Here is a 27,389-nt window from a genome sequence, read left to right on the forward strand (position 1 = left end):
GAGAAACCTTTCTCATAAAAAGTGTTGATTTACAAAACAATTTATGTAGTTGATCGGGGGGAGGGGGGATCCGCCCCTGATAAGACATTAATTAACCTATCCAGACCATAATCAACTCTAGATGGCATCGCTAGCCTACGATCTCAACTGGATTATGAGCCGATTTACTGCATAACTTTCCTTCACGATTTAGCGATTTTATGGATAATCGAGACTATGCTGTTTATCGTACTGACTTTAGTAATGATGATCGTAGCTAGGCGGAAATTTCAAACGCTTAGTTCTCAGTTCATAGTGGATCAATTATCTAGTTTTTAACCATTATTGTGAGAACTGCCAACTCGTTATCGAATCTCCCATAATGTATCTTTAATAAGCTCTTAATAGACATTAGTACAACATTTTATTGTCTTAAGCAGTCATTTTGTGCACCGTAACTCATAGAAATGGTGTTAGAAAGAAAAATAACCCCGGACAAGACAATTTAATCAAATCCACTTAAACGTCATTATGTGACCAAAAATTTGACCATTGACCCTTGTCACCTTTGAACCACTCCTATATAAGCTAGGTTTGTTCAACTTTTCTCGCTCTTAATTGATATTTTTGGTTTCATGACTTGCTTAGCTAGCTTTTAGGCTTTGTTTCAGTTAAGGACTCTAAATTTTAATTACGGTCACTAATTAGTTTTAATTAATTAAAGATGGGTTCCCAGAAAAGTATTTATCGGGTGGTTATTTCCAATAAAAGTATGGTAATTTTGGTATATATGGATCCAATCTTACTAGAAAAATACTGGATTCCCCGAAAACATTCATGGAGCGTATACAGGAGAAAAATGTAAGGGTTCCCCTAATTAACAGCCCGACGATTAAGAACTTCTGCACGCGTGATGTCAAAGGTCACAAGCGAACATTGAGCGCTTGGTGTACAAGTAGATAAACTTTATGAAGAGTTAATCCGAGAATTTAATTATGATTCGATATTTGTAATAAATAGTAAGCGATTAAAGACAACATCTTCTTATGTATGCAATGAATTCTCCTCTGACTCCCAAGACGTGACGTAAACATGACCTGGTTTGATTGAATTTTAATAGCAGGGCATTCCTTCGCAATTATAATGTTTGAGAAGGATTTGAAGCATAATTATGACAAATTAATTAGTTTGAATATGATTTTGGTCCATATATACCATTAAATCACCAAGTTTGTACGCGGGAACCCATCTTTAATTAAGTTCTTAAGTAGCATTAGCACAGCATTGTATGCTCTTAAGTCATGCATTCTGTTTCTTAGTGTTCAGTATGAAAAGTTTGCAAGAAAATTGTGGATGGACACTAAATTTTAACTCCCATTAAATATGGGAAGGTTAGGGGGAGCGCTCCCAGGTATAGGCACAGGTTACAAATCTTAAGACTTGGCTTTCCAAAATGATCTGGGTTAAACTATGTGTTGTAAACCTCAAAACTTTTGGACTCAATATTTTGATTAAATCTCATTTTATGTGAATCCACTGATTAGGAATTCACATTTATTGTATCTTTAGTTTGTTTTCAAAATCTGATTGAATGAAATGTGTGTTGGAGACACTCTGTTAATCCACTGCTCAGACATCTTTATACATGATTTTGTTATTTATTATTTTTAGATTTATTATTTGATATAATCAAATGTGTTTCTTAGTTGTTCTATCAATCTCTGAAATCTGTTTTTTTTTGTTGTTTTTTTTGGAAATCTGAATATCGAAAAATGAGCTACTTGTTTTTCATGATTCACCAATATCAAAAAAACGAGTGGCTCGTTTTTCGTTATTCGCCATTAACGAAAAACGAAAATCGGGCTAACTTCACACAGCCCTTTAACATTGTCAACATTTTGCTTCCTCTTTCACCCATCACTTCTGTCCGAATTGCTGTGTGTATGGAGATGAACCTGGATTTTCCAAATCATAGGGTAAGGTAGGAACATCCGCTGTACGGCTCACAAGGAAAGGGGATAACCCGCTGTAAGGCTCAGAAGAGAAGGGAAGAAACATCGATGTAGGACTCACACGGTAAGGGAGGCAAATCCGCCGTAGAGCTCACAAGAGAAAGGAGGAAAACACACTGTAGGGCTCACAAGGGAAGGGAAGAAAACCGATGTTGGGCGTCACAAGGGAAGGGGAGAAGAACTGCTGTAGGGCTCACAAGGGAAGGGATTTATCGTCCACTCGACACAAACTAGTCCATTTCGGGACTAACATATGGTTCAATTATATTTCAATAATTCGCTTGCGTGTAGGGGGTAGGGGTCTTTATCAGTGGGATGAAACCAGAGGACCCGAAAAATATCCACGAAGTTGGACAGGCGACCCAACTCCTTGCTGCCACGTACAGAGAATCGACACCACGCCACTTGACTCAATCACAGAGCTTTTGAAACAACGCGCACGCGTTAACCATTCGGCCTCCCATCAACTCCTTCCTTGATGGGTGTACTTGTCATGATTTGTTCCAAAATGGCAAAGCTGAGTATCTTTTGGGAAAATGAAGAAACTGTCGTCAAACACTTGTAATAGCTTTTTAAATAATGTAGAATATATTGCCTGATTTGAGCTTGTGCGGATTTGTTAAATTGGAGTTGTCAGTTTTACAAACAAATTTTTTGTCGTAACCGTAAATGTTTCAACAACTTTTTTTGTTTAAATCATAATCAGCCTTTCACTGAGGTTTTATTGTCTTGACAGGTATGATCATATACTGTAGGAAATCATATTATCACTAAGTGATTAAAATCCCTGTATCTCTTGTTTATTAAATTGATCAAATAAAGTACAAGTCGTGTAAACGTTTTCAGAATATATTTTATATACAAAATTACAAGAGCAATATATATTTATAAACATGACAGAATATATTTTATATACAGGGACAATACATAAGTGCTATAAATAATAATGATGATGATGATCTATATATCGATCTAATTGAGCTGCCAATACGCTAGCCTAAAGCATCGATTTTAAGCTAATGCACCATAAATACGGGCTATAAATAATATTTATCATCATCATCATCATCATCATCATCATTATCATCATCATCAATTAATATAGTACATGTTATATTCTTTATAGAAGGAAATCATTGAATTCTCCTTTATATCCATTCATAAACTCTGAAGAATATTAAAATTAGCTAAACTAAAGCTAAACTACATACACCCAGAATACCTTACTGAATGATAATCACAGTGCAATTTATTTTATGGATTATGGATTTTACTAGTAGATATAAGTTATAAATACAGTTAATTAATCTGACTATAATCATCACCTTCCAGTAACAACTATAACGTCAACAGAAAGCAAATATTTATAAAATATACAAAAACACATAATTATGACCTCGACATCTTCACGTTAAATTTCATACCAGTATCTGCCATTGGGATATTTCCGGGCTTGAATACACATTTGTCTAAGCACATGATCAGTAGGTAGGGTAAAATACTGGTAGTTATATCGACTATAATCATCATCTCTATCTTTAGCTCTATCATACCCACCATAACCATCATCATCATCAAAATCATTACAACCATCATCAATATTATCTATGTTGTAATCTTTAGGATGAAGAACATCTTTTAACAGGAGAAAGTCGTTTAATTCTCTAGGCAGTTCTAGATCCATAACCTTCTCCTTTATACCCAATCCTAGCTTCTGTCTGATGATTCTCCTACACTGAGACTTGAGAGATATATTACAACAGTACTTAGTGAATATCACTCGGTGTCGTGAGTGGAATGTAGCATCTCGATCATCTTTGTCTTCTTCCTGGAAATTTAATTGTTGTACTATTTCTTCTTCTGATGACCCTCTAAGACATAATAGTCTTCTCATGTCATCTCTCTCTATATTTGTATCTTCCTTCTCAAAATTTAAAGTTGCTACTATTTGGTTTTCAGGAGCTCCACTAAGATATAAAAGTTTTCTCAGTTTACCTCTCTCTTGACTGCTAAGTTCTCTCATATCAATCTGGTTATAACTACTTTCAACTGAAGATGTAACAAGAGACTGGAGACAGCAGTTTTCACCGACTAAATATTTAATAAAACTAACAGCCGTAAGTGGATCCCAACAACGTGGAAAACACAAGGTCGCTTGGATCAGTGTGGTACCATTAATACATGGTAAATTGAGAAGCATATTATCTCCCGCAGATACAAGTAATTTAAAACTTAGATCAAACACACTCTCATAAATATCAAGATGATGTAAAGCAGATTTTCCACTGTAATTAACCAGTGCACCAGCATTAAGTAATTTCCGTATAAGAAATCTATCGTTTTTCATTGTCGCCATCATTAAAGCAGTTCTACCTCTTCCATCTTGAGTATTTACGTTTATACAAACAGCCAGTAAAATATCAACACACTCCATGTATATTGGATATATCTGTCTACAGTAATCCTCAACTACGTCATTTTTCTGTCTGTTATTCAAGTCATCTTTAACCATAGTAAATCCAATGATACACAGATGAAGTGCTGTGCAACCCTGTTTATTCTGTGCATTGATGTCTAGTCTAGGATGACGTGTGAATAGTTCTAAATATTTACTATTCAATAACAGGGCGGCTATCATAATAGGTGTATTGGTTTTAGAACATGGATGGTTTATGTCTAGCTTTTTATTAAACAACCAGTTAAACTTGTCTAAAGAATAATCATAGTTTACTCTAGCTAACAGATGTAGCATATTTTCTCCTTCTGTTGTAACACCATTAACAATCATCTGTAATCTCATATAATAATTGAACAGCCCCAACCTCTTACAAGTAAGAATCTGGTGAAATAATTTCACTCCATTGTTAGGTGATATCAGTACATCGCGAGAATAAAGTTTAAATATATTAGTAGAATTTAACACGTGATATTGAACACAATAACTACACGCTGTATCACCATTATTATCTGTCAGATTTACATCAGAATGTTGAATCATCAGTTTTAAGATACGGATAACGGCTTGCCCTCTTGTACAGTACATTAATGGCGTTTGTCCTTTTTTATTTTGATGATTCACATTACAGCCAGCATTGTAGAATGCAGTAATCAAATTATATTGTAATCTGAACAATATATGTTTTAATGGGTTTTCCGGGAATGGGGTGGGGGTTATAATGAACAGTGGAGTGTTACCATCTTTATCGGGTTTGTTTACATCTACTCCCATGTTTATCAAAGTTTTAACAACCTTAATACAATCGTCTGTATACTCGTCTACATCTTCCCCGTTAATACGGTGCATATTATATAATATAGGGTCTACCTCTTCCTCGTCTGAATACTGGTCTACGCGGATATCGTATATACTAATCAATACATGGTGCAGAATATTCTGGTCATATTCATCAATATAATGTACATGTGCCCCATGTCCTAACAAATACATTACAACATTATACCATCCGTTAGTTGCAGCTATAAATATAGGTGTTTGTTGTTCTTCATTCAGATGGTTGACATCTACACCAGCTTTAACTAATTTAATTACACACTGTAACACTTCATCTTTTTCTCTTCCACCATATCTCCCTGCACTATATAAAACTAAGTGTAAGAAATTATTCTGTTCCCTATCAGTATACTGTATATCAACACAATGATCTATCAGATATAAAACATTGTTATACAATCCTTTCCTAGCAGCTATATGTATAGGTGTTTGTTGGTCTTCATTCATATGGTTAACATCTACACCGGCTTGAACCAATTTAATTACACACTGTAACAACCCATCATCTCTTTCTCTTCCACCATATTCCTCTGCACTAGATAAAACTAAGTGTAAGAAATTATTCTGTTCCCTATCAGTATACTGTATACCAACACAATGATCTATCAGATATAAAACAATGTTATACAATCCTTTCCTAGCAGCTACAGATATAGGTGTTTGTTGTTCTTCATTCAGATGGTTGACATCTACACCAGCTTTAACTAATTTAATTACACACTGTAACACTTCATCTTTTTCTCTTCCACCATATCTCCCTGCACAATATAAAACTAAGTGTAAGACATTATTCTGTTCCCTATCAGTATACTGTATACCAACACAATGATCTATCAGATATAAAACAATGTTATAAAATCCTCTCCAAACAGCTATATGTATAGGTGTTTGTTCATATCTATTCAGATGGTTAACATCTACACCGGCTTGAACCAATTTAATTACACACTGTAACAACTCATCACTTTCTATTTCACCATATCTCCCTGCACTATATAAAACTAAGTGTAAGAAATTATTCTGTTCCCTATCAGTATACTGTATACCAACACAATGATCTATCAGATATAAAACAATGTTATACAATCCTTCCCTAGCAGCTACAGATATAGGTGTTTGTTGGTCTTGATTCAGATGGTTTACATCTACCCCAGCTTTAACTAATTTTATTACACACTGTAACACTTCATCTTTTTCTCTTCCACCATATCTCCCTGCACTATATAAAACTAAGTGTAAGAAATTATTCTGTTCCCTATCAGTATACTGTATATCAACACAATGATCTATCAGATATAAAACAATGTTATACAATCTGCACCCAACAGCTATATGTAAAGGTGTTTGTTCATATCTATTCAGATGGTTTACATCTACACCGGCTTTAACTAATTTAATTACATACTGTAACAACCCATCTTCTTCTATTTCATCATATGTCCTTGCACTATATAAAACTAAGTGTAAGACATTATTCTGTACCCTATCAGTATACTGTATACCAACACAATAATCTATCAGATATATAAAAATGTTATACAACCCGTGTATAGCAGCTACATCTATAGGTGTTTGTTGCTCTTCATTCAGATGGTTTACATCTACCCCAGCTTTAACTAATTTAATTACATACTGTAACAACCCATCTTCTTCTATTTCATCATATGTCCTTGCACTATATAAAACTAAGTGTAAGACATTATTCTGTACCCTATCAGTATACTGTATACCAACACAATAATCTATCAGATATATAAAAATGTTATACAACCCGTGCCTAGCAGCTACATCTATAGGTGTTTGTTGCTCTTCATTCAGATGGTTTACATCTACCCCAGCTTTAACTAATTTTATTACACACTGTAACAACTCATCTCTTTCTCTTCCACCATATTCCTCTGCACTAGATAAAACTAAGTGTAAGAAATTATTCTGTTTCCTATTAGTATACTGTATATCAACACAATGATCTATCAGATATAAAACATTGTTATACAATCCTCTCAAAACAGCTATATGTATAGGTGTTAGTTCATATCTATTCATATGGTTAACATCTACACCGGCTTGAACCAATTTAATTACACACTGTAACAACCCATCTTCTTCTATTTCATCATATGTCCTTGCACTATATAAAACTAAGTGTAAGGCATTATTCTGTTCCCTACCAGTATACTGTATACCAACACAATAATCTATCAGATATATAAAAATGTTATACAACCCGTGCCTAGCAGCTACATCTATAGGTGTTTGTTGCTCTTCATTCAGATGGTTTACATCTACACCGGCTTGAACCAATTTTATTACACACTGTAACAACTCATCTCTTTCTCTTCCACCATATTTCTCTGCACTAGATAAAACTAAGTGTAAGAAATTATTCTGTTCCCTATCAGTATACTGTATATCAACACAATGATCTATCAGATATAAAACAATGTTATACAATCCTTTCCTAGCAGCTACAGATATAGGTGTTTGTTGGTCTTGATTCAGATGGTTGACATCTACACCAGCTTCAACTAATTGAATTACATACTGTAACAACTCGTCTTTAGTTCCAGGGTGGTATGATCGGTAACTATCTAAAACTAAGTGTAATAGATTGTTATGTTCATCATCTATATACTCTATATCAACACCATGAAATATCAGATAAATAACAATTTTAGACAATTCTTTCCTAGCAGCTATAGATACAGGTGTTTGTTTATCTTTATTCAGATGGTTCACATCTACACCAGCTTCAACTAATTTAATTACATACTGTAACAACTCGTCTTTAGTTCCAGGGTGGTATGATCGGTAACTATCTAAAACTAAGTGTAATAGATTGTTATGTTCATCATCTATATACTCTATATCAACACCATGATCTATCAGATAAATAACAATTTTAGACAATCCTTTCCTAGCAGCTATAGATACAGGTGTTTGTTTATCTTTATTCAGATGGTTCACATCTACACCAGCTTCAACTAATTTAATTACACATTGTAACAACTCGTCCCTGTCATCTTGATAGGTGTGTGATCGGTAACTATATAAAACTATATTTAATAGATTGTTATGTTCATCATCTATATACTGTAACGGTAAATCAGCACATTCGTCTATCAGATGTATAATACGTTTATAATTTCCACTCCTAGCATCTTTAATTATAGTTTCATTCATTTCCAGGGGTGACAATGTTGCAAGTACATCTGATGTATGATCACTTTGGTGAGCAGCTATTTCGCCTATTCTGAAATATATTAAAAAAGGTTTAGGTTTAATGTAATTACAAGATATAAAAATAGAGAGATATTCGTTGTAAATATATACTCAGCCAAATTAAAAACTTAAAACTCGGGATTTTTGGGACTAGATTTTTAATATTTGGTTTAAGGCAACTATTTTAGTGTTATGCTGTGCACAGACGACCTTGACATCAACAGAAAGCAAGAATACGTCTAGCCGAAAGTCCTTGACATTGATAACGTTCGTGATGTCACAGTACCCCCCAAAATGAAATTCACAGACTTGGAGAACAATCGGAATAAAGTGTTTAGTAACGGCTGTGGCCTCCTCTAGCGTCTCGTACTGCAACACAACGTCTTCTCATGGATCTCAGAACATTAGTAAACACTACCCGAGGAAGACGTCGCCGCTGCTCAGCAAGAGCATGTTGAAGGTCCTGCAACGTCAGTGGTGGATTCACTTGCTGACGAACACGTCGACCCAGTTCGTCCCAGATGTGTTCAATAGGATTAAGGTCGGGGCTAAGGTAGCAATTGCTGTATGGGGTCGAGCATTGTCTTGTTGAAACGTTAGTCCAGGCCCATGCATAAACGGAAGAAGAACAGGTTGCAAAATTTGATCCCTGTACTGAACAGCATTTAAGTTCCCTTGGACAACAACAAGAGGAGAACGTCCATGTGCACAAAAAGAACCCCAAACCATGACTCTGCCGCCATCAAATCGGTCAACTTCTCTGAGGCATACTTGAGCGTAACGTTCACCTCGTCTGCGGTACACTCGGACCCTGCCATCGGCAAATCTCAAAGTGAATCGAGATTCGTCACTAAAGACAACCGAATTCCACTGTCTTTGAGTAAATCTTATGTGTCTTGTGGCCCACACAAGTCGGTTACGGCGATGAAGAGGTGTCAATATTGGTCCATTATAGGGCCTCCGAGCTCGAAGACCAGCAGTCTACCAGCGATTTCGAACAGTTTTTGCAGTTACCCTTCCACCAAACATCTCTCTACTTGTGGGGGTTGCAGTAACAAATCTGTTTATAAGATGACGTAATCGTATTGCTAGATCTTCTTGGAGTGACGTCACACGTGCCGCTCCGGCCCTTGGGCGGTCGGCAATAGTTCCAGTTTGAAGCACTCTCATTCTAAGATTAATTATTATCTGGCGTGAACAATTAAAGGCTCTTGCAACAGTGACCACAGACTGACCAGCATAGAGCCTACCTATAGCACGTAGACGTTCTACATTTGAAAGGCGCGGCATTTTCTAACAAAGATGAAAATAACAATTTTAATTTGTTTTTCCAGTTCAAGTTACGTGTGCGTGTTCCGTTTAAGCAAACTTGCATCGATTGACCTCACGAGCTTGTGTTTGCACATGTTTTTCAGGTTTTTCATCTTTATATGCTCAAAAGTCACGTGATCCACGTGACTTTACAATTTTATGAAATTAAAGGCTTCTTACTACTTACTATCGTTAGAAACACTTTAAAATTTATTTGACTTACCAGAAAAAAAAATTTGTTGAAATTCATCAGTGTCAAGTTTTTAATTTGGCTGAGTATATTAAACCATATTATAGAATTAATTCAAATGTATATAAATTTATATTGTAAATAATTTCACATTTGCATGTATGTATGTTTTGTATATTATACTGTATTGTATCTGGTGAGCTCAAGGTATAAAGCACAGAACAGAACAGGATAATAGTAAATAAATCAATGATTGTATAAATCAATAGTCAAGCTAGAATAATCAATAATCAATACTTACAGAGTTATACGCCCCTTGTGACTGCAACTGAGTTGAAAGTGATATTTCTCTTGATTTCTTCAACTGTGATATCTGAAACGTATAAATAAGAACTATGTTATTACTGTGTGAAAAGGTTGGAAGATTTTCAAGTTGTTGGATAGAAAATTTCAGTCCAATATGAACATATTTGTGCTATTTTTAGTATCTGCTGTGTCGGTGTAAATGCCAGTTGTGAACTGTTAAGACTAGATAGTATTTGGACAAGCAAGCTGGGTATAATCAGATTAAAATACAGATCTCTATTTCGTTTCGTTTTTTATACTTTCGATGGCCTACACTACATGAAGATCTGACAAGTTATAGCGATAGGTCACGTCAGGGGTCAAAAGAACAACTTATGACCCTATGACGTCGGACATTTGATTAACCAATCAGCATTGGTGTTACTAGTGGATTACCAACAGTTCCGTGAAAAACACGCCTAACAGACCGTTTCATTGGCTTATCCCTGACACCACCCAGAACACGAGTTAAATAACAACTCTTCCAGATCCAAGTATAGTAAAGACAAGTAAAACGAAATTTTGAACTATAAAAACGAAACGAAATAGGATCTGTGTACAGATTTGTGTGTACGTAAAAGATCCCTTGACAGTTGGAATTCAATATAAGAGTAGACTGTAACGCCGCTGTCCGAATAAAATCCCCCTCACTGCACACTGTATGGCGTAAGTCCGTCTTAATTAACTCATTCGGAGCTGAACAGCAGACCTTATAACGACCGTTATTAAAATGGCAAACTGTCCTATACAATTAACAGGTGTGATGTCAACCAGGTGTAATGTGTACAGTGATAATAGACAGTTTGATACACGGCTGTAGGTACACAGTATAACTAAAGTTATTTAATATTAGAGGAGAAAAATGTTATTCACATTAATCGATGACATGATATCTATTTTGGACGTGAATTTATCTGGTTGTTATTGTATCTTTAAAGTAATATGTTCCTGATTTATTAAGTAATAAACAAGTATTGTTCTGTCTCGCTGACAGAGACGACCGCGCACGTGTTCTTAAACGTACTTTATGCTCAGTCTCAACTCAAATGGCCGTTCCGTCAGCTGCCCAGATAGCTTACGCGCACCTTTCTAATGATGAAAAAACACAACACAGTATTAGGTGCTAAACCATATTATTATTTTCTTCAAGTAAGTAGCGGTAAAAAGATTATGCGACGAAAACCCTGGTCACTTCGCTCAGCTCCTCGTGTTTATATTTTATTTTATTTTCGGTGATAATGCGCAGACGCGAAGTAAAATAGACTCGATTAACTACACTCCAAAAATGATCGGCTCGCTCAGTGACCAGAATTACCGTACACGACAAAAATAAACATGAACGCACGAATATACTATAGTCTCAATGAACAGCACACTCCCCACTTAAAAGATGAAGTCTTTTACCATTGTTCACATTTCTCCTAAAGGTTTATCGTTATCGATTCGGCACAAAAATACAAGTTCACAAATGGGTCTCTTATAGGTTTTGTATTGTCCATTTAAACGCGGTTGGAAGGGATTCTCATCTCGATAAATGGTGACCTCAGCTACTCTTGCTACTCCATCTGGATCCAGCTTGACACCAGTAACTCTTCCCTTGCTCCATTCACCTCGTACGACATCTTTATCTTTGACTAAAACTATGTCGTTAACTTGTATATTGCTCGTGGTATTCTGACATTTTCTTCGTGGTTGAAGACTCTGTATATACTCTCGTCTCCAACGGATCCAAAATTGGTCCACCAGGTACTGAACTCTTCTCCATTGCGTACGACAGTATAGGTCTGGTTTGGTAAATTCTCCTGGTGCTGGTAGATAGGGTCTCGTTTTAAGAGTAAGTAGGTTGCCGGGAGCTAAAATCTCAGGATTCTCAGGATCTGTTGATATGGCTGTTATTGGTCGTGCGTTTACAATGGCTGCTGCTTCTGCAATCAGCGTTACCAAAAGGTCGTGGGTTAGCTGCTGCTTACCAATACCAAGAAGCATGCCTTCTAATACCCTTCTCAGCGTACCAATTTGGCGTTCCCACACGCCACCAAAGTGTGAGGCGTGGGGTGGGTTAAATCTCCACTCACATTCCTTTGAAGTCAGGAATTTCTTCACAGATTCGTCTTTAATCTCACTTAAGGCTTCTCGTAACTCAGTTCTGGCTCCGACGAAGTTGGTTCCGCAATCTGACCATAAAAGTGCTACAGGTCCCCGGATTGCTATAAATCGGCGAAGGGCGTTGATGAATGCTGATGTGTCCATAGCATCTACAATCTCTATATGTATGGCTCGACTCACAAGGCAAGTGAACATAATGCCCCATCTCTTGCTATTTGCTGATCCTCCACGGGTTTTTCTGGTCATGACTTCCCAAGGACCGAATGCATCCATACCAACGTTGGTGAAAGGAGGCATGTTCTCGAATCTTTGCTCTGGTAGATCGGACATCTTGGGTGACTCTAAGGGTCTTCGTAAGAAGTTACAGCGAATGCAGTTTCTAATTTGATGATTGACTCTCTCTGCTCCACTGATAATCCAGAATCCAGCTTGCCTCACTGCTCCATGTGTGATGGACCGGCCTTGGTGGTGGTTCACGTCGTGGTAATGCTGGATTAATAAGGGCGTTATCAGACTCTTCTTGGGTATAATCCAAGGATGTTTCTCTTGATTGGAATAGTTTGCTCTACTCAGACGTCCTCCAATTCTCAAAGTACCATGGTTGTCGATAAAGGGGTCTAAACTTCTAAGTTGAAGGGTTTTCAGCTCGGTTTTCTTCATGGACTTCTCAGGATGTTTCAGGATCTTAAGCTCATCAGGAAAGGTCTCTTGTTGAATATGTCTGACGACTGCGGTCTCGGCTTCTTGTATTAAAGAAGGATTGATCTCTACCACGGGCTTCTCATTGTTCATATATCTAGTGAACAGTTTAAGACAACAAACTGCTCTCAGAAGCTTCTCCCAGCTGTTGTACGAACTGATTAGCGTACAGAATGAACAGGTCTTTTCTACAAGGGTTGTTCTACAGGATCTAATCTCAGCGTCTTCTTCGCTCAAAGAACTGGTGTAGTCCTCAAAGCTTGGTGTTTTCAAAGATTCCCATAAATGCTCTGGTCCTCTTAACCAATCGCTCTTAAGAAGTTTATGGATTCCACAACCTCTGCTCACTAGATCGGCTGGATTCAACTTGGTCTCAATGTATCTCCATTGGTTTGTGGCTGTTAAACTTCTAATGATTTGAACTCTGTTTGCTACGTAGATATAGAACCTCTTGGTTTGGTTGGTGATGTATCCCAATACTACCTTGGAGTCTGAATAGTAGATCTCCTCATCGATTGTATACTCAAGATCTCGTTTAATGTCTCTCACTGTGTTGACAAGTAGTACGGCTGCGGACAGCTCCATTCTTGGTATCGTAACCTGTTTGAGTGGTTTAACTTTGGCACATCCTTTAAGAAAGGATACCCAAATGCTCTTCTCTGAATTGATCACTCGAAGATATACGACTGCTCCGATCTGATCTTGGCTTGCGTCGCAATAACCATGAATCTCGACTCGTTCGACTTTACCAAAGCTGGCTGGTTTAAGACATCTCTGTACTCGTACTTCTCCAATAGATGACAGGTCTCTGTTCCATATGCCCCATTCCGACTGGAATTCGTTAGGTAGTGGATCGTCCCATGCAAGATTTCCTCTGTGTTCGTTACCCAACTCAATCAGGCTCTGAAGTATTCTCTTACCAACTATTGTGTATGGTGCGAGGAATCCTAGCGGATCATATATAGAGTGGATTATTGATAGGACTCATCTTCTCGTGTAGGGATTTTGTTTGTCGATCACTTGGAACGTTAACTCGTCTCGCTCTAGGTCCCACTGAACTCCTAATGACCTCTGGACTGGTAATATATCAGACGAAAAATCTAGGTTCTTCAGTCCCTTTGCTCGATCTTCTTCTGGTAGGGCATCCATAACCATGGGGCTGTTGGAGGCTACCTTGTGAAGCTTAATGTTTGACTCGTTCAATACGGCTTGTGAAGTCTTAATCAACTCAATGGCTTCTTGTGGTGTTGAACAAGAATACACACCATCGTCCACATAAAACTCCTCGTGGATAAACTTGTTTGCTGCTAACTCGTATTTATCCTTGACATCATCAGCCGCTCTTCGTAGACCGTACGTTGCGATCGCTGGACTTGGTCCATTACCAAACAAGTGAACGTTCATTTGGTACTCGATCACCGGCTTTTTACGGTCGTTGTTCTCAAACCATAGAAAGGATAGGTAACTTCTATGTTCCGGGTTCACGTAAAATGAGTGAAACATTTGCTCGACGTCGCAAGTAAATGCGACCTCCTCTTGTCGAAATCTATGCAGCCTTCCAATTAATCTGTTCATAAGATCAGGACCAGTTAATAACTCAGAGTTGAGGGAAGTGCTCTTGTACTCAGCGGATGAATCAAAAACTACTCGGATTTGGTTCTTCTTCTGTGGATGGTATACTCCAACAGTGTTCGTAGAAGGTGAGGCGTGGCTTTTTTTAAACAGCTTTGTCATAAACTCGAAATAATCGGTCTCAAGTTGTGGATTTCGGTTGAAATTTCTCAATAGACTCTGGAACCTTTTTTCAGCTTGAATACGGTTGTTGGGCATATAAACATCAGAATTCCGAAAAGGAAGAGGTGCTTCCCAATTCCCCAACTGGTTCTTATGGAAGCTCTTGTCCATAAGAGACAGGAATTGTCGATCCTCATGACTCAAACCAATCTCGTTATCTCTCGGTGATGTATAAAACTCATTAAAACTCAAACTCAGGTAGTCGTCTTTTGGCGATTGTTTACATATGAAGGAATTCTCACAAGGCTCATACTTGGTTTCAAATCCAACAGACGTTCTTCTAGCTATGATGTGGACGTTTCCTCCTTGGCGATCTAAGCACAGAACTCCACTCACTGTCCATCCTAAATCAAGACGCTGTGCCCATGCTGCTCCTATAGGCCCATTTATTGACTCTCGTACTTTCAATAACTCAGGTGCGTCACGACCAATAATAAGAAGGAAGGGTGCTTTATTGTCAATTGGTGGAAGATAATCAGCTATACACTGAAGATGTGGTATTTGTCTAACAAGCTCAGGATTTGGAATCTCGTTGGTACCATCAGGAACGTTACTGGATTCAGTTATGCTCGGAAGTGGAAAAACGTCTCCTAGTATTGTGCGTACACAAAGATTTTCTGCTCTGCGACCTACACATAATTCCTTACCATGACAGGTCTCGAGTGTGAACTCGTGCTCATCCCCGTACAGTTGTAGGCCCTCAAATAACTCAGTTGATCCTAATGAGTGGTTGGACTGGTCGTCTATAATGACATATCCTCGCACTGCTCTCTCAGGATTGCTCAATTCGTAAATGTCGACAAGGATTAATTTACCACAGGTTTTACCTCTCATGTTGACAGTCCCGTCACCACAAATTTTGGTACATGCTGATTTTACAGCCTCCCCACTATAAGGTGCCAACTCTTTCTTTTTCGTCTCATCTCTGTCATCTTTATGCAGAACTAATAGGTGACGTCTGTTACATTTAGGACAAGATATATCTCTCCTGGTACAGTGAATGGCAAAATGTTTCCCCTCTAAACAACGGAAACATATCTCAAGCTCTTTTAATAACTGCAGTTTCTCGTCGTAACTTTTCTCTCGGAAGGTTCGACACTCAGAAAGATGGTGGTTGGTTTTGTGGATCGGACATTGGCTGTTCGACTTTTCTTGTTTAGGCTCTAAGTTAACGTCAGTCTTGAGACTAGTGGTGTGTGTACTGGGCGTATTGTCTTTAAAACCATGCTTATAAGGATTAGGCTTTGAACTCAGGTTGTTGCCAGGTCTCGAACTTGTGTATCTCGAACCTTTGTGCTCACTCTCTTGACTCGGTAATTTAGCAATAGATGGATGGTTCTGTCTTAGTGAAAGGTTATGAATCAGCTTAACAAAGGATTTGAATGGTGGGTAATCATCACTTCTATTATCGACCATGTGTTTGGTAACTTTACTGTCCCATTTCTCTTTAATGGATTTAGGTATTTTCTCAACTAAGGTTTTCATGAAATACGAAGTATTCAGGATGCTCAGGCCTTTCAAATAAGGTTCTTGTGTATTTATGTTCTCACAAGTGTCATAAAATGTCTGAAGAGCCTCTTTATCTTCGTAACGAAAGTTAGCAGCCTTCAGTAAAGTTTCAATCAAATTATTCGCTACCTCAGCAGTATGTCCAAACCTTTCTTCTAGTGCTGACCAAAGGTCATTTAGTTTGACCTGGGGATCGGGATGTATTCGTCTGCGAAATTGATTTACAAGCTCTTTAGGTTTGCTACTGGTGTACTTCAGTAAGTACGTAATCTCTTGATTAGGTGTAGCCTCAGCTTCACATATTAAGGTTTTAAATGCTTGCCTCCAAGGAAGAAACAAGGCGGGATCTCCACTAAACACGTCAGGCTCACATTTAGGTAGTGCAAGTGAAGCAAGTAATCTCTTACTAATGTCATTAGAGTGCTCGGGTGGCCTAGTGTTAAACAAGTTGCTTTGTTGATTAGTGCTCTCAAATGGTCTAGGGTCACCATGCGTTGGCATACTAGGTGTGTATCTCAGTGTTAGCTCATGGTTAGGTTGAAATATGGGGGTGTTTGACGATTGCTCGTTATGTATATCACGAGGTGACTCTTTAGGCCTAGTCAAACATTGCTCAGTAGGCCCCTCAAACCTGGGTTGAAATACAGGTGCTGTTGGTAACAACTCAGTAAGGTTCTCATTTCTGTAGATCTCGGTAGGCCTGGATAGGGATAGCTCTGGGGGCTGCTCGAAAGGTAACTCGTTATGCCTGGCGTGGGCTTGCTCAGTGGACCTAGGGCTAGGTAGATCAGTAGGCCGATGTGACTCAATCGTAGTAAGGCTCTTCTCGTGGGGTGTAGGCCCCTGGTTGTTCTCATGTGGGAGGTCTCCGGGCTCAGAACCTATCTCGGATTGTATCCATTGTGCAGTACGCCGAGTACGGTCAGTGGAATTGAAACTATTATCAATAGGGTCAACAGAATTGACTTTTGATGAAGTATGGCTTAGTGTCTCGAAGCCAAACGACAAGGCCTCAGTTACAGCTAATTCTCGCTCATTTTTTATTTGCTCAAGTTTGGATTGGGTTTCTGCCTCAGCTACCTTCCTAGCTAACTCAATTTTGCGAATTTCCTCGTCAAATCTGAACTTCTCTCTTGCAACACGTATTTTAGTCTCAATATATTGAACAGAGCTCGATAATTCTGAACTACGAGTATGACTAGTCATAGACTTGTATGAGGAATGGTGACTTGAGGTTGCATCGTGCGAGTCATCTTTCTCTACTGCAGAGTTGTTGGAAATTGCAGGGGTTGCCATGGCTCAACGGCAGTTTATAGTTTATATTTAAACAGTAATGTATTTTACTCACGGCTGTCGATTCTGTCTGTTTACTCACGGTTATTAAACAGGAAACTCGGCAAACGTTTTATTCACGGCTCCGTATGGTTGTAGCCACTGCAGTCATTTTCTCACACTCACAGCTCTCAAACTCAGGAAAATTTGTAAAGTTTGTTCACAGCTCACGCACAGGCCAAGTTGGTGAAACAATTATAACATAGTTTGAGTTAATAGAAATAAAACATGATCTGGATGCAACATTTTATTCTAGCATACTAGATATACTATAAAGTCGTACCTGGTCAGCCGCCAAAGCTGTTCTCCTTTACATGAAAAACCAAAGCCAATTTATACTTAATTCACTTTGATAACACGGGTAATTAATAATATGGAACAAAAGGACTTATGTAAAGACTACATAATTAAATCATTTGTCATTGATAGATTATCTCACTATAAGAATATGGCAGGCTTCAGAACAATTGATGTGTGTCAGCTAACGCTAGTAAAGGTCATTAGTGATCAGCGGATTATCTAACTTGACCATTATACATATGGCAGCATCTGGTTCTTTATTAAATGAACAATAGTGTGGTCAATTAGAGAACAGTGGAGAGTTTATTACACATGCGGTCATAGGATAATTATAATCTTTTACCCATCACTGTCTCTCATACTATGTAACACAAATCTTTTCTTCTCAGCTCTTTTTAAAACCAGGGAGGTCTTTTTATTCACAACTCATGGAACTAGGGAATTCTGCAATCTTTTTACTGTTCTGTCTCGCTGACAGAGACGACCGCGCACGTGTTCTCAAACGTACTTTATGCTCAGTCTCAACTCAAATGGCCGTTCCGTCAGCTGCCCAGATAGCTTACGCGCACCTTTCTAATGATGAAAAAACACAACACAGTATTAGGTGCTAAACCATATTATTATTTTCTTCAAGTAAGTAGCGGTAAAAAGATTATGCGACGAAAACCCTGGTCACTTCGCTCAGCTCCTCGTGTTTATATTTTATTTTATTTTCGGTGATAATGCGCAGACGCGAAGTAAAATAGACTCGATTAACAACACTCCAAAAATGATCGGCTCGCTCAGTGACCAGAATTACCGTACACGACAAAAATAAACATGAACGCGCGAATATACTATAGTCTCAATGAACAGCACAAGTATATACGTATACAACCCACATAACAATATGATGTTAATTTTACGTTACATTTACGTAAAAATGGTCAGTCAGTTTACCATCATTTTGCTCATCTTTTTAACGATAATTTTACGTCAGGAAATGACGTTAATCTAACGTAAACTTTACGTCATTTTTACGTTATATTTACGTCATTTTCTGACGTAAATCTAACGTAAACTTTACGTCATTTTCTGACGTAAATCTAACGTAAAATTTGCGTAAACTTTACGTCATTTTCGTTAGATTTACGTCAGAAAATGACGTAAACTTTACGTTAGATTTACGTCAGAAAATGATGTAAATATAACGTAAAAATGACGTAAACTTTACGCTAGATTAACGTCATTTCCTGACGTTAAATTGTCGTTAAAAGGATGAGCAAAATGATGGATATCTAACCGACCATTATAACGTAAATCTAACATTAAATTAACATCATTTACGGATGCAATTCTAATGTCAAATTTTGATGACCAAAGTTACGAAAATATAACAAACCATTAAAACCTTCAAAATTATTCATTATTTGCGGCAGTAAATGGGAAGTACATTCAATCAATAATCAAATTTTCCTGACCCGTGGGTGAGGCTAAAAGTTGAGTGGTCCAACGTGTGCGCTTTAGATCATAAGGTCTGTCATTCCACACCCAACTTGAACATGGGTTTTCTCTGGGTCCTCCTACTACTAAAGATTCCTGGTGCGGATGAATTATTCAACTTGAATTGAATCACTTAGTCCCAAAGGACAGTTTATGTCTATTGGATGTTTTACCCCATTGCTCTCTATCTACCCATAACCAGTCAGAATTCTAAATGTATTGCACAGAAAAGTTAAAAATCTAGCAGAATAATATGACAAAATATACTACAAGTATGTATACATATACTTTATTTAAAAGACAAAAATATAATGTTATAAAATACAAAATACACATTTAAATATTAACAGTTTTTATCCACAGCTGTTTGAGAAATGAAGACGGGCATATGCCACACAGTGTGCAGAGCTATGGCGTACTCTTATATAAAATTCCAACTGCCAAGGGATCTTTCACACACACACACTTGAGTTTACACTGTACCTTGTTTTTTTGGTCCCTTCCGTATGACTAGTCAGCCATCCATGTCAGGTCCTCTGTCCGGCATCACTGACAAGGGAAAATGTTCAAGAAAAAGGTCTACATTAGCGCTATGAAAGTGCTGATATGCATATAAGAAAGAAAAAACTGGGATATTGACCAAATTGGGCCAAAACCTATAGCCTCTATCTTATTTGCTCAAGGTATTGATGGAATAGGAGTTAACTTTGGAATGAGTGAAATGAAATGGGGTTTAATGTCCTATTCCGACAGGGCTAATGACATGGAAATATGCTATACAGTGTCCTATTATGGAATTTTATCCAGACAGCGGCGCTAAAGCCTACTCTTATATCGAATTCAAACTGCCAAGGGATCTTTCACGTGCACACCAATGTGTGCACAGGACCTCGGTCATTCGTACCATCCAAACGACTAGAGAGCTGTCCCTCCTTGTCAGGCCCTCTGTCCTGCACCTCTGACAAGGGGAGGAAACCAAGTCTGGAAATCACGAAGAACTTTCTCGGCCGACACTGGAATGGAATGTTGTGGAATGCTGAATATTGATAGGTTTCGTCCTCTCATGATTCCAGTGTGTAACACAAATTTGAAAAAGATCAATTAAGAATAAACACAGCATCTATTGCATTTGAAAAAGGGAGAATTAACCAAGGAAGGCAAAGTCCTGAAAAGCTGTATATTGATAATGCTTGTCCTCTCACAATCGGAATGATTCACATTTCACACCCAGTGTACGGACAAACAGGGCCAAAATTGATATGTGGGTGTATAAACAAAGATATATACTACACCAATATTACATGTGTTGCAGAATTGGTTTAACACATTTCAAATATAATTGTAACACGGATATTTGCAATGGTTGATCCATGACAAAAGATTTGAAATATTTTGAAGAGACGCAAAAGGTTACGCCATACAGTGTGCTATAAGGGAAATTTTGCCCAGGCAGCAACACTATGGCCTACTCTTGTATCGAATTCCAACTGCCAGGGGATCTTTTATGTGCATGCCAATGTGTACACTGGACCTTGGTTTTTTTTTTGTCCCATCCAAACGACTAGACAGCTGTCCTTGTCAGGCCCTCCATCCTGCATCACTGACAATGGGAAACCACACCGGAAAATCAGGATGAACTTTCTCGGCCAATGCAGGGATCGAACACCCGACCTCAAGGCTAGCGAGTCAGCGTCTTACCCACTTAGCCACATGATCCCCCCTTGGCCTATGTACATGTAGAGATGAATTTTGAGCTACCTTTATATATATATTTCTATTTTTAAAACCCGCGACAAGTATATTTATATCAAGGATGTAACCCTCTATCAGTTAACCCGTCACGGATTGGTTGCATTGGTGAACCGGTTCAAAATATTCGTTTCATATCATACCTGACCTTCAAATCCAGGAATTGTAACCACAACGGGGATCACGTTGGTTAAGTCGGTAAGACACTGGCTATCTAGTCTGGAGGTCGGGTGTTCGATCCCTGCATTGGCCGAGAAAGTTATTCCAGATTTTCCGGCATGGTTCTCCCTTGTCAGTGATGCAGGACAGAGGGCTAGACAAGACAGCTGTCTAGTCATTAAAATAGGACAAAAAAATGAGGTCCCATGTACACATTGGCGTGCACGTACAAGAGCCCTTGAAGTTAGAATTCGATATAAGAGAAGGCCGTAGTGCCACTGTCCGGGCAAAATTTCCACTGTATGGCGTATGCCCATCTTCATTAGCCCAGTTCAGAGCAAAACAGTAGGACGTTAAACTTTCATTTCACTAGCCACAGCTCTGTTTTCTTTCACCAAAGGGGGTGGGGGGGGTGGATGGCTGAATGGTAAGCGTGCGCGCACTGTATCATAAAGTCTGTCATTGAGTCGACTGGCGTGGTTTCGAATCCCCAGTTGTACGTGGCAAGGAGTAGGGTCGCCTGTCCAACTTCATGGGTTTTCTCCGGGTCCTCCGGTTTCCTCCCACTCCTAAAGACCCCTACGCGCAAGCGAATTATGTAAATAAAAAATTAAACCATATGTTAGTCCCGAAATGACCTAGTTTGTGTCGAGTGGACGGTAAACCCCATTTCTCTCTCTCTCTCTCTTTCACCAAAGGGGGGGATCAAGTGGCTAAGTGGGTAAGACGCTGGCTCGCTAGCCTGGAGATCGGGTGTTCGATCCCTGTAAGTTCATCCTGATTTTCCGGCGTGGTTTCCCTTGTCAGTGATGCAGGACGGAGGGACTGACAAGGACAGCTGTCTAGTCGTTATGGGACGAAAAACTGAGGTCCCGTGTAGACATTGGCGTGCACGTAAAAGATCCCTTGGCAGTTGGAATTCGATATAAGAGTAGGCCGTAGCCCCGCTGCCCAGGCAAAATTTCCCTCATAGCACACTGTATGGCATATGCTCGTCTTCATTAGCCCAGGTTAGGAGCAGAATAGTAGGACGTTAAACCCCATTTCATTTCATTTCATTTCTTTCACCAAAGACCACATAAATACTTCATTTAGCACTTGTCATTTGAAACAGTTATAGCCTATGTCTTGTCTGGAAGAGGGGGCATCATCACATTACCATACAGGGTATAAGTCGATGTTGAGTATAAGTCAAATTGCCAAATTTTACATTTTTCCGACCTACATCCATAATTAAGTAGAGGCGGTATATAAGACTAATGTTTTTCAACTCCACGAGTTTCGAGACTGTTATCCTAGTCTAATACCGTGCCGGTGTACGCCGAAGAAAAGTTGGGCCATATAAATAATGAGGGTCTGGGACAGTTGTCAATAACACTTGCATTTATAAACAAACATGAATCGTGATGACGAATTAGGATTCAATAAAAAAAAACAACATAGATATGGCCCATGAAGAGAGAAATTTTACAATAAAAAAAAATTAAGAGTGTTGGATATTGAACTGACAATGCAATCAAATGGACTTTCGGAAATGGCATTCTTATATAAATTTCATGGGCGTCAACATCTTGTTTTAGGACTAGTTACCTTCCTTAGACTTTGTTTATGATAATGTAAAAGACCGGATAATCTAGCCTATGACCGATTATTCTCAAATGTTGACAACGCAACCACACTAATATTTGTAGAATATAGAATATTTTTTTCTAGATGATAGAGACTAATAATATGCCAACATTGAAATGTGTGCATAAATATGGTATATACTTAACTACACCAATATTATACCTATGTCATAGAATTTGTTACAAACATTACAAATATAATCTTAATAGAGATCTTTGCTATGGTTGATCTATCAGTAAAAATTGGAAGATTTGTAAGGAACGCAAAAGGTTATTGTTTACTGGCTGCAGCAGGGAGCAATAACAGGAACACAGATGATTTTCAACTCACTGATACAACTCAGTTTAAACTTTAAGCCAAAGAGCTGTTATATAATACTGTGACAGGATATCTGCTCTAAACTAACTAGTCATCAAAGAATTGACTGTCAAAAGTTCAGACAGAAAGTATTTTAGGCCTACAATGCTTGTAAAGCTTTGGCCTACATTCTGATGATATTTGTGCTACCATAGATACATATATATTTATATCATTACGTTATGTGACAAGTAGTAGTGTTTGGCAAGTAGTAGTGTTGTCTAACTATCATTATAAAGCCCATATAAATCTTTTTAGAACTTCTTTGTCATTACTGCCACCAAGGGTGCTCAAATATACATGTAGGATCTGTAAAAAAAAAAATAAATAAAAAGCAACTTTATACTCCCCAAAAAAAACGTAATTGGGTTAAACGGCCTACTGTTCAGCTCCAACTGGGCTGACAGCCAACCTACTGTGGATCTGTAATGAAATGGGGTTCAACATCATACTGTTCTGCTCAAACTGGGCTAAAGAAGTTGGACAAATGCTTGAAAGTGTGCTGTGATGGAAATTTTGACTGGACCGTGTGTACAAAAGAGCTTGGTTTTTTGTCCTATCCGAACAACTGTACATTAGCCCTTACCAGCCCCTCTGTCTTGCACCAGTTAAAAGAGGAACCATGCCAGAAAATCCTGATGAACTTTCTTGGCCACCACAAGAAAAAATAAGCAGGGGAGTAGGACTGAAACCTTTATGTACAAGTATGTACGGGCAAACTTGTTATTTAATGTTATAGGCCTATGTATATAATTAGAGTCTTGATTATCCATTTTTCAATTAAATTAAATCATTAACATTAACCGCCAGTGTTTGAATCTGTGAACATCTCGAGTACCCGATGGCATTGAGACTTGATTATAGACTTAGCAAGTTAATACATTAAAATGTCTTATAAAAAATTTTAACATTTACAGTCTCAAGAAATACCTACTTAACCTACGTACAATATATAGATTTAGCTCTTGCATTATGCATTATTAAATTTGCAAAAATATCAGTACAATAACAACAAAAAACCCCAACCTGAAACACCCATAAAAATGTTTAGAAAATACCACATGTACTTATATTATAATTAGCACAGCCTGAATTTTAACAGTCTACATCATTAATAAATTCGTTATGTGTTTGATAATTTTTGGATCCAGATTTTTTAAAAACAATTTTGGAACCAGTATTACTTTCGATAACTTAAAGCAATGTTGATTTTGTTTATGAATAGTATGGTTTACGGACAATGTAACTGCATCGTGTTAAAAACAAATACTGACTGTCTGATATACAAAGTTACGTGCAAACTTTTTCCACGGCCAGATTATTTTTTTTATCAACATTAGATCTATCGGTATACTGTCAACGGAAGTTCGCATAAAAAGTGCACTTACCTTCAACTTTACTTTGCTGAATCCCAAATCGTGTGTGTATGTGTGGAATAGCTTTATTTAACTTTAAATCACGGCATCATTTCTTCTTTGGGAAAAATAATAATTACATTATGCCGCCATTTTAAATCCCAGAATTCCGTACGTTCCGGTCAAACGAACAAACAAAAAATATTTAATAAATAATTGAAGCAATTTAGATAAATAACAACAATAACCGTAACCTATAAAAAAAATATTGTAATGTGAATAGAAATAATATGATATAAACCGATTTAAACACAATCATCAACCGTGAACAGATCGTGACCTTGACCTTGCCCGAGTCGATAAAAATATATTTTTACATCTATGTAGTTCTAAAAATGGCGGCTGTTCGTTTGAAAGGCCTGTAATATTTCTGATAATGAATCTATTCATATAATTTGTTTGTATACGCTCTACCATATTTTATATGAGGTTACATAATTATGTTATATTAAAAGAATAATCAAATCGGGAATTTTAATTTTCAGAGATAGGTCTTTTATCGAGAGACGATAAATATATGGACTTTTTTAGCTAGAGTAGATCTCTATGTTAATTGACTGGGTCATTAATATGTAACAGGCATTGCCTGAGTAGAGCGAAGCTGATTATTGTCAAATATAAAACCTTCATAATTAATTTTCTCAAGTGATACAAAAAATGTTAAATAATTTAGTTTTTCAAAATTGATTTTTATTTAGATCTAAATTTTATACATTAATTTTGTTTTTAAAAAAAAGAACAAAAAAGTGTGAGAATTATTTTCATTGACGTAAAAAATATGTGACGTCATTGATTAGACGCATCATAGAAATAGTTCTATGAGGCGCGTAATCTTGCTTGGACGAGATTTGGTAAGTTGACATGCGCATTGCCTGTTTTCTCCAGTGTATCCGGTTTCGGTCTGAATTTTTTCTTAATCAACAGTCTGTGGGTAACATTTTCAATTACGCTCCTGTGTTACCGGAAAAGAGCTTTGCTCAAGCACCGCGCTTCGCGCGATGCTGTAGAGCTTCGCTCTATATTATCAATTTTTCAGATTCATAACTTAAAAAAATGGAACTAGTCTTGGTCCAACCTTTATTTTTATATGGTTTTACAACTTATATAATTAAGTGTTGAACTTTTAAATTCGAAATAAAAAAACGGCACCAATCGACTCATGACCTATTTTATATATTAGGCGTTTTTGTGAGTCGATTAGATTAGGTTTTGATTTGCTAGTACGATTTGGTATGATTTCGATTTGATTAGCTATGGTCCACAAATGTGAAATTTGATAATTACGATTTGGTAAGATGGCTGCCACCACGGACACCGATCAGAAAAAAAATTGTCTCTGGTAACATGACGAGGGGGGCGTGTGTTTCACGTGTAGTCCAAGTTACCTACAGATTACAGTGACACTGCTGGCACCTAGAGGGCCTAAAATTGCTTAGAGCCAGAGGTGATCTAACATTCTTGTGGACTATAAAGTTAACATTAAAGGAGCTAAATCGCTAACATTTGGGACCTAGAAATTGACAAAAGTGGGTCGCAATGCATATAATACTGTAGTATGAATGTATATAAACTGATTTACATTCAATGGTTTCCGTTTTTACTCCAATTTCAAATCCGTTATGTTCGGCGAAATAAGCCAGCAGTCTCAAGCGAGTGCAAATTTCTAGCGTCTGGTTATTCCAGTTTACATACGCCGTTTGATTTGGTGCAATGTGTCTAGCCTCGTCCCTCGAGTCTCTTGATACAACTAGGGCTGAAGCGCATGGTAAAATGTTTATTTTGTCTTAAATATTGGATATCAAAAGCCCATCTTTTCCCGTTAAGATCACAACATGAATGTTGATATAATTTGACAAATAAATCGTGTTTTCAATGTTGAAGATTTTGGATGATATTGAGTTAGAGACTTAGCTACTTTAAACACATCAAATGCGTTTTAAAAAAACATTTTTTATGGAGAAAAACAACAATAAGCATTAAAAATTACTTACGATGTCGAACATTCCGCCATTTTGAAAACGTCAAATCTAATCGCCTAAACACCTCCTGGGACGATTAGGTCGATTTGCCTAATCAGTTGAGTTAAATCGTCTCACAAATGTAACGATTAGCATAATCAACTTGGTTCACAAATGCGTATAATAGCTAATCGGTCTAATCTAATCGGTTCACAAAAACGCCTATTGTATATGTAGACAGCCGCCATTTTAAATGACATTAACAACACACATTGATTTAAGCTCTGAGTGAGCTAATGAAGACAGGCATACACTATATACAGTGTACTATGACGGAAACTTTGCACGGATAGCGGCACTATATGGCCTACTCTGATATTGAATTACAACTGTCGGAGTGTCTTTTACGTGCATGCCAATATGTACATGAGGACTTGATTTTTCGTATGACCCGAACAACTATACCTTATCCCTTGCCAGATCCTCCGCCCTGCCACAGTCCATAGAAAATTTCCGTCATAGCACTCTGCATTGCGTATGACTATCTTC

At 37.7% G+C, this 27,389-nt stretch overlaps 1 protein-coding gene across 2 annotated transcripts in view; it reads right to left on the minus strand.

Annotated features, from left to right (window-relative positions):
- Positions 1-2,826: 2,826 nt before the first annotated feature.
- Positions 2,827-27,389, minus strand: part of LOC126812214 (serine/threonine-protein phosphatase 6 regulatory ankyrin repeat subunit A) — a 62,548-nt gene continuing 37,985 nt past the window's right edge. Inside the window, exons 3-4 of one of the 2 annotated variants that reach the window (XM_056098717.1) lie at positions 10,308-10,379; positions 2,827-8,536 (exon numbers count right to left, since the gene is read on the minus strand). In XM_056098717.1, the coding sequence (XP_055954692.1) occupies positions 3,403-8,466 (5,064 nt within the window). In that variant the 5' untranslated portion in view covers positions 8,467-8,536; positions 10,308-10,379 and the 3' untranslated portion in view covers positions 2,827-3,402. Of the gene's footprint in view, positions 8,537-10,307; positions 10,380-23,177; positions 23,777-27,389 lie in introns of those variants that run through there. The other variant, XR_007675866.2, reaches the window with a different exon arrangement.

This window comes from Patella vulgata, chromosome 2 (genome assembly GCF_932274485.2).
Source record: "Patella vulgata chromosome 2, xgPatVulg1.2, whole genome shotgun sequence".
In the NCBI taxonomy this organism is placed as follows: Eukaryota; Metazoa; Mollusca; class Gastropoda; family Patellidae; genus Patella; species Patella vulgata.